This window comes from Mastigoproctus giganteus, chromosome 2 (assembly GCF_048544385.1).
Source record: "Mastigoproctus giganteus isolate SK-2022 chromosome 2, ASM4854438v1, whole genome shotgun sequence".
NCBI classification, from domain to species: domain Eukaryota; kingdom Metazoa; phylum Arthropoda; class Arachnida; order Uropygi; family Thelyphonidae; genus Mastigoproctus; species Mastigoproctus giganteus.
In genome coordinates this window covers 182,332,453-182,348,235 of record NC_143576.1, presented here as the reverse complement: position 1 = coordinate 182,348,235, position 15,783 = coordinate 182,332,453, and the positions used below count along the sequence as shown (strand labels likewise).

Below are 15,783 nucleotides of genomic sequence, written 5' to 3'. Positions count from 1 at the left end.
CACAGGTTTTGAGAACAAGTAGAGAAATACCATCAGGGCCTATAGCTTTCTTAGCATCAAAGTTCATCAAAATCCTTCTGACATCCTTTTGATGGAAGGCCATAGGAGGCATTGAATGGAATGTGTTGGGAATGGTGGAAGGTGTTTTACCAAGATCATTGATAAAAGAGTTGGAAGAAAAATGGGAGGCTAGCAGGTCAGCTTTATCCTTGGCTGAAGTGAGAATAGAACCATCTGGTTTTGACAGAGGTAGGAGCAGAGATAGGCAAAAGTTGCAGCCAATAGCTTTGGCAAGAGACCAGAATGCTGGGCTAACATTAGGTAAAGAAGCAAGTTTTCTACTCTTAGCCTGTTCAAAATCTAGTTTGGACTGATTAATAACTGCTTTACAATTGTTGCGAGCTTTGGTGTAGGTAGAAAATGAAATTTAAGAATTGGAAACAAGCCAATTACGATATGCAATATTCTTCTCTTGAGCAGCCTTAGCACATTTATTGGAAAACCTAGGTTCAGATAAAGGATGAGATTTTAAAGTGGAGTATGGAATAAAGGATTCCATTCCTACAAGAATTATTTCAATGACACGATCTGAGCAAACGCTGACATCAGAAGTTTTGAAACAGTAATCAGACAATGGAAAAGAAGAAAAGAAATCTCACAGGTCATCCCATGTTGCATTCTTGTAATGCCAAATAAAATGAGGTTGGGAATAGCCATGAGATAAAGGCTCCATTGGAGAAGAGAAAATCACCAAGTTGTGGTCTGAGGTGCCTAAAGGACCACTCACTTCGACCGTGTACTTAGAAGAGTTGTTTGTGAGAAAAAGATAAAGCGTGTTGGCTGTATGGTTAGGATTGTCCGGGATTCTTGTAGATAAATGAATAATTTGTGCAATATCATTAGTAATTGCAAAAGCCTCAGCACCTTGACCAGCAGGGTCGGTGTCACTAGAAAACGGAAGCCAGTTGGAGTTGTGAACATTAAAATCACCAAGGAAAATTACCTCACTGTTAGGAAAGTTGGACTGGAGAAAGTCAATTTGCAAAGAGAGAAGTCGAAGAGCTTAAAGTGATTATAGTGGAGTTGGGAAAATGGTAGAGACAACAAATAAATTTGACACAATGAGGTAGAGAGATTTTAAAGCCAGAGCAGATTGAAAAGAGGGGATTCCATATTACCAAGTCTCTGACATGGAATATCAGAGCAGACATATGGACAAGTACCACCTTTGAGGTGAAAGGAATCATACAGTGAATAATTTGGGCAACTGAGATGAGCAGTAGTTGAATCAACCGATAACTGAGATTCGGTCAGAAAAAGTACATGGGGTTTGGCAGACTGCAAATGGAAATGGACATCGTTGAGATTTTTGGATATGGCGTACACACGGTAAAGATATACCCAGATCCTTGACATAATGTGGCCTCGACAATGCCCCCCACATACACACTACTCGGACTCCCTCCAGTCACTATCTGGCAGAGTAGAGGTAGCAAGGTTATACACTAGCTGATCCGGAATCCTCCCAAAGAGTTACCAATAGGTTCGGTCAGGTGTGTACTAACTAGCGGCTGGCCTGCAAACACCATTTTAGAGCTGTACCCTAAAAATGTTAGGAAGTTTGAATCTCGCCATGATGTTCATCATAACCTCAAAAGTCATCAGTCATACTGCATGATGGAAGAGATAGGGAAGGGTTGACCGGAACTTAGTTCTGGAGACTAAACATGGGTTTCACCACTTCAAGCCTCCAATAAGCAAAGTGGTATTGCACCAGTTGAGAGTCATCTACCACCTAGTATTGCCTGGTAACACAGAGGGGGCAGCATTCCTCCATTTGGTGTGGGCGCCACACCTCGACCCTTGGTTATGTTGGTTCATACCTGGGTGGTCATCAACAGTGTGCTTGTGCATGGGGATTATACCCAGGATTACTAATAGTCCCACCATCGTGAAAGTGCAAGTAGAGGATCTGGCTGTCACAGACCGTCTGAACTTCGCCGAAATTGGGTCCACGTAACTTGAATGTCACCTGAATATTAGTTCCATCAGCATTTTAGACTCCCAGGTAGCAAGTACAGCTTGTCTAACATATCTGAGAGAATGTCTGTGACAACCTCAAGAACCATGGGCAGAATATTGGCAGAATAACAGCTAGTTCAACAGATAGCAGTGTATGAACATTGACTGTGAGGCTCGTGATTTTAAGCTCCTGAAACTTGTTTTTAAATAGTGATTTTAAAATGCTTTAAAATTGAACAAGTCAGGGAATTGAAGAAGTAAAGATGTGATAAGTCTTAGGTTAATAATTTTGGAGTTATTGGGTGTTTTGTTTTGTAGTTTTCAGTTCATTCTCTTTGTATATTATTTGTAGTTATATGGTGGCACTGCCAGGCAATGTTTAAACTGAGGAAGAAGGGCAAAATGGTGAATTTTTGGAATCTATTTCTCACGACCTTCAAAACATTTAGAAATAGATTTTTTGCAGAAATATAACCTCTCTTCATAAAAGTACCTACAACGAAATTCTGTCATGATGTGCTACTTATAGTCTCACCAGATTATGCCCAGATCAATCCAATTAAAAATATTCAGTCAACTGAAAACACTATTGAATTTAGAGTATAACACTTATAGGTATATAATAACAGTATCCATCATGCTCCATGGCCTCCACCAGAACTGAAGTGCCACTAAGAAAACATACTGATATAACTACAAATAATATACAAAGTGATAAAATACACAAATAATATTCAAAGTGATAAAATACACAAATAATATACAATCAGAAATCAATAATATACAATGTACTGAAAATTACAAAACAAAGCACCCTATAACTCCAAAATGATTAACCTAAGACTTATCGCATCTTTACTTCTTCAATTCCCTAACTTGTTCAATTTTTAAGCACTTTAAAATCACTATTTAAAAACAAGTTTCAGGGGCTTAAAATCACAAGCCTCTCAGCCAATTTTCATACCCTACTATCTGTTGAACCAGCTGTTATTCTGCCAGTAAGCTTGTTAAAATTTTGCCAGTATGATATAATTTACTCTAATAACCAGCTGGTCATGGAGCCAATCTTTAGGCCTAACTAGAACTAGTAGATAACAATCAGAAACAGACAGTTGCAGCTAATTATGGTTCGGATACACTGAATGGTGCTAATTCTTGATAATGTACAAGTCAATGTATTCTATTAATAACTGACTTTTTGTGTACATAATTTAAGTGTAGATTATGTATATGAAAATAAAAATTTACTGATTTTATTTTATTTTTATTATGCAGGGCTGTGCTAATTGTTTTGGCTCATGGCTGCATACCTAGCTACTTATCTGCTCCATTATAAGCTTACCTCTCTCTCTCTCTCTCTCTCTCTCTCTCTCTCTCAGTGCATTATATTTATTACTTCTCTATTAGCTACATGCATTCAGCAGTCCCTCTCCCTTATCTTTGGGGGATACGTTCCAAGACCCCCAGTGGATGCCTGAAACTGCAGTTAGTACCGAACCCTATATATACTATGTTTTTTCCTATACATACATACATACATACCTACATATGATAAAGTTTAATTTATAAATTAGGCACAGTAAGAGATTAACAACAATAACTAATAATAAAATAGAACAATTATAACAATATACGTAATAAAATTTATGTGAATGTGGTCTCTCTCTCTCAAAATATCTTATTGTACTGTACTCACCCTTCTTCTTGTAATGACACAATGCCTACATGATGAGATGAAGTGAGGTGAATGACTTAGACATTGTGATGTAGCGTTAGTCTACTATTGACCTTCTGACGATACTTCAGAAGGAGAAGCAGATGATCCTGGATCATCGAGCCATGATGATGTCGATGGTTGGGGATCCTCAACAGTTGAAGGGCTTTTTAGCTGAAAGCTTTTGGAAGAACATTGTAATCGGAAGTTGTCTCTTTCTTTTTAACTCATCAGTGTTACTGCAGAGGTTGTAATCCTTCGGTGATAATATGGGTGACTTTAATGCCTGTGCAACTTGAAACACTTCGGCAAATTTCGGTAATGTCCACATTGCTGGTTCTGCTTTAGTTTCTTCTTCCTCATCTTCCTCTTCAGATGACTTAACAAGTTCTTCCAATTCCTCATTTGTTAACACTTCTTGATGGCCTTCAATATGTTCTTTCACTTCTTCATCAACCATGTCGGAAAATCCTTCTCCACCAACTTGTCTTGCTGCGTGAATGATTTTCCTAACTTCTCCATTGATCCCCGGGAAGCCTTTAAAATCATTCACGACTTCACTCTATAAGTTTTTCCAGCAGGCATTTACAGTTTCTGGTTTTAATTCATCCATTGCAACTTTGATGAACGTTACTGCGTCAGCAATAGTGAATGATTTCCAGCACTGCATTATGTCCAGATTAGGGTCTGCATCAATTGCTGATTGAATGCAATCAAATACCAGATAGGTGTATGTGGCCTTGGCAAACCGAATGTGTGCAGAGCGAATTGCCTTGGCAATTCGCTCTGCACACTACGCCTGGCTTTATCATATGCCCTGCAGCATTGCCACACAATACTAGAGTTAATCTGTCTTTCCATGTTTTATGCCCTGGTGCCTCCTTTTCACTTTTATGAATGTAGGTTCTATTGGACATCTTCTGGAAGAAGATGCCCAGTTTCATCGCTATTGAAGACTTGCTTTGGATGGTATCCTTTCTCCTTAATCAACTTCTTCAACTCTGCCAGAAATGTTGCAGCAGCTTCTTCATCGGCAGATGCAGCCTCTCCAGTAATTTTTATATTTTTCAGTCCAAACCTATCCCTGAATCTGTGTAACCATCGCTTACTTGCAGTAAATGCTTGGTGTCACTCATTTCAGGGGATCCCTTGCTGAAGTCTCCGTATAGGCTCAATGCTTTCTGGCACAACACGTTGCCGTCAATCGGAACACATTTTCTGTTCATGTCTGTCACCCACAAATTTAATGCTTTTTCCATCTTAACTAAGCACTTATCATGCACTGTGGCCATAACTTTTGCAGTTTGAGGTGCAACAGCAAAACTAGCATGAATTTCTTTTTATTTCTTCACAATTTCACGGATAGAAGATTTGTTCTTACCGTAGATTGTCGCAACCTTAGCATACAATCTTTTTTCTTTCCTTATTAAGTCGAGAACTTTCGCCTTTTCACTTAAAGGGAGCACTTTATGGCTTCTCTTTGGCATATTCGAATTGCCAGCATCACTACTCTCGTGTTTTGGGGCCATTATTAAGTAAAATAAGGCTTACTTGAACACAAGCACTGCGATACCATGACAGTCGATCTGATAACCGAGATGGCTACAAAGTGACTAATGGGCAGGTAGCATATACATATACAGCTTATGAATTGTTTATTTCTGTAATTTTCCATTTAATATTTTCGGGCCGCGGCTGACCAAAACTGCGGATAAGGGTGGACTACTGTATATCCTTGCACGCACACACGCACAGAGAGATACATACAAGACATCTCTTATCAGACTCGCTACTGAGATTCAGTTTATTATTTTTCTTCAATAGTTTGTATTTATTTCCCATGGTTTTTGTATCTTATTGCATTGTGAAAATTCTGCTGTAATTCATTCTGTCCCCCCCTAGCTAATTTTATATATATTAATGAGTTCCCTCTCCTCCAAGTTGCCTAGTTTCAAGCTCCATAATGCATTTTCATAGTCTCTCCCCACACATAGACATCTCTTTGCTATTCTTTCTGTTTACAGGTACATTTTCGTTGCAGGTGCAATTCTCCAACATCTTAAATTTATGTTTCATATGAAACTAGTGCTTGCATCTGCTCCACCAGAAGTGTTCTGCGAGCACTGTTCATTTTGTCCATTTTGTATCCATTCTCCAGGCAAAATTCCAAACATTTATGCTTATGTAGATATCTTGTTTTTTTCTGGTGTATTTGATTTATTTGCACAGATATTGATTACATTTCTGAGTTTGTCCACAGATCAAGTTTTTTTTTTACATTTAATAGCTTTTATATACAGAGACAAGATTCTTGAAAGTTACATCTGCAGGTGCATGCATTAAAATAAATAAGTGTTTGGCAAGTGTTTTTTTTTTTTTTTTTTTAATAGATTAATTTATACTTATTCAGTCTCTTTATACTTTCAATTCATCCCATGCAACGTTCTTTTCTGTTACTAACATCAGTTCAGTATTCATCCAGCTGGGTCCACTCTTGGAACAATAATACTACGAATGCAAGGAAATGCACATGGGTAATAGTAATCAGATTAATGTACCAACTTCATGGTACTACATTCAGGGTAGTGGAAAATGAAAGACCTGGGAGTAATTGTGTAGTCAGATATGAAGTTCTCTGGGCAGTACACACAGGCAGCCAGGACAGATATACAGGAATTTTGCAAACAGGCATAGAAAGGTGATTATCCCTTTGTACAAGGCCATGGTTAGGCTGCATCTTGAGTACTGCATACAGGACTGAAGGGCAATGAGAGGAACAAAAGGGTGTGCTTTCCAAGAAAGACTTGTACTGCAAACTATAGCATTTGGAAACTATTCACCAGAGAGATCTGATTGAGGTGTTTAAGGCTTCAAATGCATTGAGTGAGCTCAATGCTAATGGCATTCTACCCCTTGTTCAGACTACACACAAGAGGATATAGATTCAAATTAAGGATGGATGGTTGCAGGATAGTGTCTGGATATTTGCCTTAAGACAGTGAGTATCTAATTGTTGGAAAAAACTTCCTTCTCCTGTTGCAGAAATGGGTAGTTTGAATAAATTCAAGGAAGAACTAGACAAACTGTTGGAGAGGATTGGACAGAAGATGTGGAAACTCAAGCAGTTGCTTTTGGCATTTCAAAAGGCTTTGATCATGTTGGCATAAAGGGTCTTCTAAATAAGCTTCCATCTTATGGTTTGCCAACTGTTTTTGCAATTGGGTGATGGCAGATGGCTCTCTGTCTTTTAACTTCCCCACTAAAGCTGGTGTTCCCCAAAGTTCAGTTCTTTCTTCCAGTCTTTTCCTCTTGATATTAATGACCTTCTTCCATTGACCAGAAATCCTATCCATAGTTTTGTTGATGATAGCATATTGCATTCCACCTTCCAATTTGAGAAACCTTGCCCTGCACAAACAGCTTCAACTTCTCAAATATCCACTAACAATTCCTTAAATGCTGATCTCCAAGTAATTCTCCAGTAAGGCAAAGATAACTTAGCTGATTTCTAGACAGGATCATATATCTCTATTGGGGATTGCCACAACTTTGAATCTCTCTTGGCATAAGCACATTACAAATATTGCTTTCTCTGCATCTAAAAAACTGGATTTTCTCTTTCATTCTTGATATTATTTTTCTTCCAAACAGCTGTCACCCTGTACAAATTGCAAATCTGCCCTATCATGGAATATTGTTCCCACATCTGGGGTGGTGCCCCCAAAACCTCTCTCAGACTTCTAGAGTCCGCTCAAAAGCATTAGCATTAGTAGAGGCATATGATGCAAGAAAGCAAGCTTATTCAGCATCAGCCAAAAAAAAAAAAAAAAACAACCACTACTCCCATTTCACCCCTCAATTCGTTCGAAATACCTGTCCAGCTGAGCCTTAAATTTGTTTAGGCTATCAACTTCAACAACAAGCGATGGAAGTCTATTCCACAAACCAACTGCCCGCTGGCTAAAGGCGAATTTCCGCACATCTATCCGACATCCGTCCTTCCTCAATTTGAATTTATGCCCTCTCAGGTGATTATTCTGAGCAAGAGGAAGAATCCCATTGGCATTGAGCATGCTCAAGCCATTCAAAGCCTTGTACACCTCTATCAGATCACCTCGGCGATGCCTAGTCTCCAGGCTCTGTAATTTGCAAAACTTAAGCCTTTCTTCATAAGAGCAACCCTTTGTTCCATTCACTAATCTTGTTGCCCTTCTCTGTACTCGTTCCAGCAGCTCTACATCCTTCTTGAAATGAGGCCTCCAGACCTATATACAGTACTCAAGGTGTGGCCTGACCAATGCCTTATACAAGGGAATAATCACATCCCTGTCCCTGCTAGAAAAATTCCTGTATATCATTGACAAGACACCATGAGCTACTCTTGCAGCTCGTCTGCACTGCTCAGAGAACTTCATATCTGCCTGCACAATTACCCCCAGGTCTTTTTCATTCTCTACCACTGTCAGCGTAGTACCACAGAGTTGATACGTTGATCTGGGGTTACTGTTTCCCATATGTAGTACTTTACATTTGTCAATGTTAAACTTCATTTGCCACCTCTCAGCCCATCTGCTCAACCTTTCCAGATCCTGTTGCAGCAGCATAGTATCAGTAGTGTCCTTAACAACCCTGCCAACCTTTGTATCGTCTGCAAACTTGGACATTAAGCCTGATACACCATCATCAATATCATTTATAAATACAGAAAACAACAATGGACCCAACACTGAACCCTGAGGAACTCCACTAATAACATTAGTCCACGTTGAGCAGTGTCCATTGATTACCACTCTCTGTCTTCTGCCACTCAACCATCCCCCTTATCCATAGCAGCAATTTGCCTCGAATGCCACACTTCTCCAATTTGTGCAGCAGTCTTCCATGCGCAACAGTATCAAAAGCCTTTCTAAGATCCAAATATATAATATCAAAGTTATTCCCTGCATCCAGTTCTTTTGTGACTACATCATAGTATCCAATCAAATTGGTCAGACAAGACCTGCCCTTAACAAACCCACGCTGTGTCTGAGCTATAACTGAATTCTTGTCCAGATGATCCTGCAGTGCTTCTTTAACCAGTGCCTCCATTAATTTTCCTGGAACCGAAGTTAAACTAACAGGTCTATAATTACTTGTGTCAGCCTTTGATCCTCCTTTGTGAATTGGGGTTACATTTGCACATCTCCAGTCCATGGGTACCTCCCCTGAGTCCAAAGAAGCTCTCATAATTATGGCTAGGGGTTTGCTTACTTCCTTTGCTGCCTCCTTTAATATAACTGGATAGATCCCATCCACCCCGGGTGCCTTTTTTATGTTTATCCTCAACAATTTCTCCTCCACTTTCCTCTCAGTTATTAGAAAATCATCTAGCTCACTGCCAATGTTTACTTCACCTACGACATTCCCCTTCCTGAATAACTCCTCATGTGTGAATGTAGATGCAAAATACTCGTTTTGATTGTTAGCCACCTGAGCTGGATCCTCAACTGTTGAACCATCAACATCCAGTGGACCAATCTGATTCATCCCTTTCCTTCTTGAGTTTAAATAGGTAAAGAACTCTTTTCTGTTTTTCTTTGCATCCTTTGCCAAGGATTTCTCATAATCTGCCTTTGCCTGCCTAATCTCCTTTGTGACTTGGTTACAGACCAACTTATATCTATCATAGGCTTCCACGTCACCCATTAATTTGTATGTATCCCATGCATTTTTCTTCTCTGCCATATGTCTCATTAGTTCATCTGACAACCATTTAGGCCTGAACCTTGAACAATATTTCTTGGTTGGTATGTAAAGCCTGGTAGCTTCCAATATTAGTTCCTTGAATGCTTCCCATTTTGAATTTGCTGTTGGTAACATCATCAGTTGGTCCCACTGTATAGAATTTAAATACTGTCTCAGACCAGCATAGTCGCCTTTACGAAAGCAAAAACCCTTCCCTTTATCTCTGATGGTAGTTACCTCCTTGAGTAAATCCCACTTCAGCACACTGTGATCACTGCCACCCAGTGGTTCATTTATCTGCAGATTCCTAATGCATGAAGAATCACTACTGATAATCAGATCAAGAGTATTACTCCCTCTAGTTGCCTCCCGAACATGCTGGTGTAGAAAACAATCATCCAGTAAATCCACAAAAGCCTTGCTAGTGTGTGAGTGACCAACCCACAAATTCCAGTCAATATCTGGGAAATTAAAATCCCCCATTATAAGACTCTCTGATTTACTGGCCCATTCTATTTCCCTGTACAGTATCTTATTATACTCATCAGAGTCATTAGGCCTATAGCACACTCCTACTCTCAATTTTGATTTACCTATGCTTATGTCACACCAAACTGACTCAACACTGCACTGTCCAGCGATGTCAACTGGCTTCACTTCCTTGGATTTTATGTGTTTTTTAACTAATAGCATAACCCCTCCTCCCTTCCTATCCTGTCTATCCTTTCTGTAGACGTTGTACTCCCCAAATTCCAGTTCTGCATTCTTTATATCTGTGTGACACCACGTCTCTGATATCCCAACAATATCTGCCTTTGATGTTTTGAGTAATACCTCAAATTCATCAAATTTATTTACTAAACTCCTAGCATTAGTGTACACGCAAGTATACATGCACCTGTTTCTATTCTTAGCTACCCTAACACAACCCATGTGTTTACTTGTACCGCAATGACTTCCAGCAGTCTCTGAAATATCCTGCATCTTGTTTTTCAGGCTTCTGCTCATTCCAATAGAAGCAGTGCAAGAATCTCTTTCACCTCTGCCCGTGGCTACTGTTAATCCATTAGTCTTTGTCTCCCCCCAAGCTAGCAGTTTTCCGACCCACCTAACACTGCCTCGATAGCATCAGCAAATATTCTTGCACCCTTTCTATTTAAGTGTATCCCATCCCTGTAGAAGCAATCTCTCCTGTTAACAAGTACAGTCCAGGCTGAAAAAAATTCTACCCCTTCAGCCTTGCACAATCTTTCCAGGGCCGAATTGATCAACAAGGCTCTCATCATATACTCCCTCCTATCGTGTCTGGGCAGAATTGCAGACACTTTCAAATTCAACCCTACTTCACGGCTTTTTTTCAACAGTGACCTGTACTTGTTAAGTAATTCCGCTGGTCAAAAGAGGGCAGTTAGGTTAATTAATGACTGATATCTAACAGAGTCTCTCCACTCGCTGTCTCATAGACGTACTGTTTCTGCTGCAGGCCTTTCCTATAGATACTTCTGTGGGTTTGTTTGTTTGTTATTTGGTTTTTAGGAGCATTAGCAACTAAGGCCATATTGCTCCGGGAATATGCGGTAGTCATTCTCTGACCTATCCGCATCCTCCGTATTTGATGGTGATGGGATTGAACCCCGGTCTAATCAAGAAGCATGTGTTATGCACTGCTGCTCCTTCCAACCTGGCTACGGAGGCGCCTACCTCTGTGGGCACTGTTCTTTTAAATTGGCTTTCATGATTCCCGCTCTCTCTTCCAAAGCAGTCCAAACACATACCACAACCAGTCAACATCCTTTTACTGTCCCACTTCAAATTCACAGAACCAACTTTTATTCCATCAACTTTTGTTTTCTGGAACAACCTTCCTTTTTACATATTTCTTGAAAATTACAATCTACAGAAGTTCAAGTCTAATGTCAACAAGTATTTTCTTTCATCTTCTCAATCTTCAACCCATGCACAGTACTAAGTACCATAAGTTCTAATAGAGCTGTGCTTGGGGGGCGTCATAAAAAAAATATATATATATATTTTTTTTTCCATGATGCTTTATAAGCTTGCTTTCTTGCATAAATTGCTACTTATAATAAAAAATACAAGTAGCACCTAGAATTATTTCTTTGAATATTTTATAATTTCATTTTATTTTCCATATTCAATAATGATTCCCAGTGAACAGAGTTCAATAATGCAAAGGCATCATAATTTTCCTTTTGAAAATTAAACATTCCTCTTTATCCTCAATAACAGTTCTCATTAGCTATGTTCCTCATTAATATATTGTGATTGCCACCTACTTAATGCAAAATTTATGCAAAATTATAATGCAAAAAGTTTGTATCAGCATCCTTGGTAAAAATGTCAATATTACTGCTTTCCTATGTGGCATCTCTAACATGTTGATATAACAAGTAGTCGTCTAATCAATTAAGAAATATACTACTACTGTGCAAGCAACCCACCCAGCCACAAGCCCCAGTCTAGCTTTGTCAATCTTTTATCCATTCCATCTCTTTACATAGGTTTTCATCATACTCCTCACACCGATTTGGTGACTAACATACCCCAATCTTATTTTTGGTTTCCCATCACTTATCTCATGCTAGACTGACTACACAACATCCTGATACACATAAGTTTCAAATTAGATTTATTAAATTAAATATGAAATTTTTACAAATTTTGACTCAATCCCAATATCTAATAAGCCAACACGTATGAATTCCTGATTAATAACTGGAACTGACAAAAATTGTATCCAAGTTTTTAAACTTTTATCCAATTTTATAAGTCAGTAAATCTTTAGCAATTTTGCAGTATTACTATGAAATGTCTTGTCAAATCAAAACATCTTGACAGTTCTTATCCTCTAGATATAATCTTCTTGAATTGATGTACTTCACAATTAATAGCATAATGCTACCCTTTTGTTATGTTTGTCGCTCCTATACACATTGTATTTACCATATTCAAGTTCTGCATCCAATATATTAGAATGACATTTTAATCAACTTCAAATTCATTAAGTTTATTGACTATATGACTGGCATTAGTATACAACGTAGGAGTGTCTTTTCATGTTCTCTGTAACTCTAACACACATCCAATGTAGCCGTTTATGGCAATTTCCCCAAGAATTTCTAATTGGTTATTTAGTTAATTCTATTACTCGCTATACAAATGTCTGGTAGTTATTACTTTCCCATGGTCTGACAGTCTTACAGCCAGTTTCAGCTCTTTGAATCAGAGCTTTTTGAATAGTGCAAGAAATGAATCTTGCTATGCCTGTAACTGTAATAAAATTTCTAGTCTATGTATCCTCCCCTGCTAGCAGTTTTCCAAAACAGGCATGAACAAGTGCAAACATGAATTGTAACACAATACAGAGGCTGCAAAATATAAGTACAATTCTTCCAAATGCAAATACAATTCCTACTAATACAACCTTTAATTTTTAACTGATTGACAAGTAAAAATATCATGCAAGCAAATTGCCAATTACATAATGATTGAATGGATAGCATCATTTTATAGGAGAATAAATTTTTTTTAAGTCAATGGAGCAATCTAGGGTTATAAAACAATTTAAACTTTTATAATAAGATAACATCTGAAACATCAATTATCATATATTAAGAAAAAATATAGCAACTGAGTCAGTATACTGCATGAGGTTATGAGCAAAACAATATCAGTTTATTGGGTTCACTCCTAACAGGGCTGAACAAAATACTTTAAGAAATAATTATTATTGATGATTACCTTGACTATAACAATACATTAAAATAATACAAATACAATAATAAAATACAAGCCTGTATACAACAAGTTTGTTACATACCTCAATAATAAATTGTCTAGCTTCTTCAAGGGTTGCACTGGCAGAAAACTGATGGGTTACATAAGAACCATTTGGAAGCCTGAACTGGATACGTGCTACGTTACTACACAATGGGAAAGATGAAGGAATGAGTTTCAAATATTAAACTTGAAAAGCTAAATCACTAAAGTTCTGAGTGTGTGTGTGTATATATATATATATATATATATATTAATAATTTATTATTTATAATTTAATAACATTAATCTGACTTATTGTAGAAAATTAGTGATTTAGTTTTTAAAGTTCAATATTTGAACATGGAAAAACTAAAAAAAAAAAAAAACTATCACGTATTAATACAATTATTTAAAAAAAACTGGCTCTGAAGCAGAAGTAACAGGCATTGATGCCCTATCAGCAGTCAACATATAAAAATTATAAAAATTAGTGAACATGACAATATTTCCTTTTACTTCTTTTTTTTTTCCTTTTTGGATGGGGAGATTCAGACTGGACAGCCAACACGAATCCCACATTCAGAGTACAAAAAATATTAAAATCATCAAATGGATTGGTAATGGAAAACAGTACAAACTTTAGGCAGGAGTCATTATCACTAGGGAAGGTTAGTCACATAGCAAAGATTCAGGGTATCAGAAATTGTACTCTAATACAAATTATTTTAAAAATTAACAATTTTAGATATTCTGTTTGTGTCTGTATACATGTATATCCAGTAAATGTCCTGTAGACCACAGCATGGTGGGAAAGCTCAGAAACATTTTTTTTTTTTTCAGTTTGAAACAAAGATATGTTCATATGGCAATGAGACTACACTGTTCTTTAGCAGTATTCATGTAAAAGAAGTATGTGGTTTTAATTCCTGTGATAACTTTTTAAGTGGGTTTTTATTACTTGAAGGAAATTCAGAAAATTAAACTCAGCTTTATCTAAAAGGCATTAATCAAGCACAAAGGATAACTTCTGCTGAGAAAGAGATTACATACAAAGTAATCAAATTTTATTTTCTAAATCCACAGGTGTTTGTATAATGATGGCATGCTCCAGTATTAGTTAGTTAAAAAAAAAAAAAAAATCATCATACTGAAAAATAAATTTTGCCTGGTAATAGTTAAGTTCCAGAAATTTAAAATAACATTTAATTCATTTTTATATGCATATTTTAAGACATTAATGTACATAAATAAATAAATGAAACAATAACACATTATAGAACTACAAAGATTATATAACAAGAAAATTCAAAGGTTATTTTTTTATAATGAAATCCAAAACAAAATGCAGCAAACCCTCACTTTGTCTTTCCTGTACACATTTTATTTATAATATTAAAATTCTGCATCCAGTATATTAAAATGACCCATGTTTCTGAACTTCCTATTATGTTGGCATTAGTTAATTTAACCAGTAAACCCCCAATGACAAACTACAGAATAATAGATAACACAACTAAAACCAAGCTTTTTGTATGTACAAGCAGAACCATTTTTGTATGTACAAGCAGGGCACTCTCTGAAGGTGCATCTAAACCAGGGATAACCATAACAAACAAACATAATATAATACATTTATTTATGTTACTTTAACTCAGAAACACTGGAAACTGTGTGGGGCACAATAAATATTCTTCAACATTTCATTATTTATTTATTCACTGTTAAGTTATATATATATATATATATATATTTTTTTTTTATGAAAACCCCAAACACGAGAGGTATTAGAACCTATAGTACTGAGTACTGTGCTTTGGTTGGAGGTTGAGAAGACGAAAGAAGATATTTGTTAACATAGACTTGAACTTCTGTAGACTGTAATTTTCAGGAAATACGTATGAAGGAAGGTTGTTCCAGAAAACGGCAGCTGAATGAATAAACGAGCAAGATGAACAGTTGCTTCTGTGAGTTTGAAGTTGGGCAGTAAATGGATGTTGGCTGGTGGCGGCATGTGTTCAGAGTGCTTTGAAAGAGAGAGTGAGAATTATAGAAGCCAATTCAGAAGAACAGTGCCCGTGGAAGTATCTGTAGAAAAGGCATACAGCAGAAACATTGCGTCTATGAGACAGCAAGTGCAGAAACTCTGTTGGAGAGGAGTCATTAATTAACCTAACTGCCCTCTTCTGAATGGAATATAGAAGCCTGACAGAGGTTTTGGGGGCACCACCCCAGATGTAGGAACAATATTCCAAGGTAGGGCGAATTTGTGATTTGTACAGAGTGAACAGCTGTTTCGAAGAAAAGTAACGCCGAGAGTGAAAGAGAAAATCAAGTTTCTTAGATGCAGAGAAAGCAATATTTGTAATGTGCTTGTGCCAAGAGAGATTAGAAGTCAGAGTGATCCCCAAAAGAGATATCATTTTGCCTAGAAATCGGAGTGTGTCACCAAAGATAAGCATAGGAACAGAAGAATCCTTTTTGCGAGATATAAGACAAGACTGAGTTTTAGAAGGATTGAAATTAAAAAGCATGAGAAATGACTA

The 15,783-nt window shown here is 37.3% G+C and overlaps 1 protein-coding gene across 3 annotated transcripts in view; it reads right to left on the bottom strand.

Annotated features, from left to right (window-relative positions):
• The window catches only part of LOC150089814 (UBX domain-containing protein 4), a 206,620-nt gene that overhangs the window by 38,645 nt on the left and 152,192 nt on the right, over positions 1 to 15,783 (bottom strand). For all 3 annotated transcript variants that reach the window (XM_090389660.1, XM_090389659.1, XM_090389661.1), the window contains exon 11: positions 13,302 to 13,404. In XM_090389660.1, coding sequence (XP_090245786.1) covers positions 13,302 to 13,404 — 103 coding nt within the window. The remainder of the gene's footprint in view (positions 1 to 13,301; positions 13,405 to 15,783) is intronic.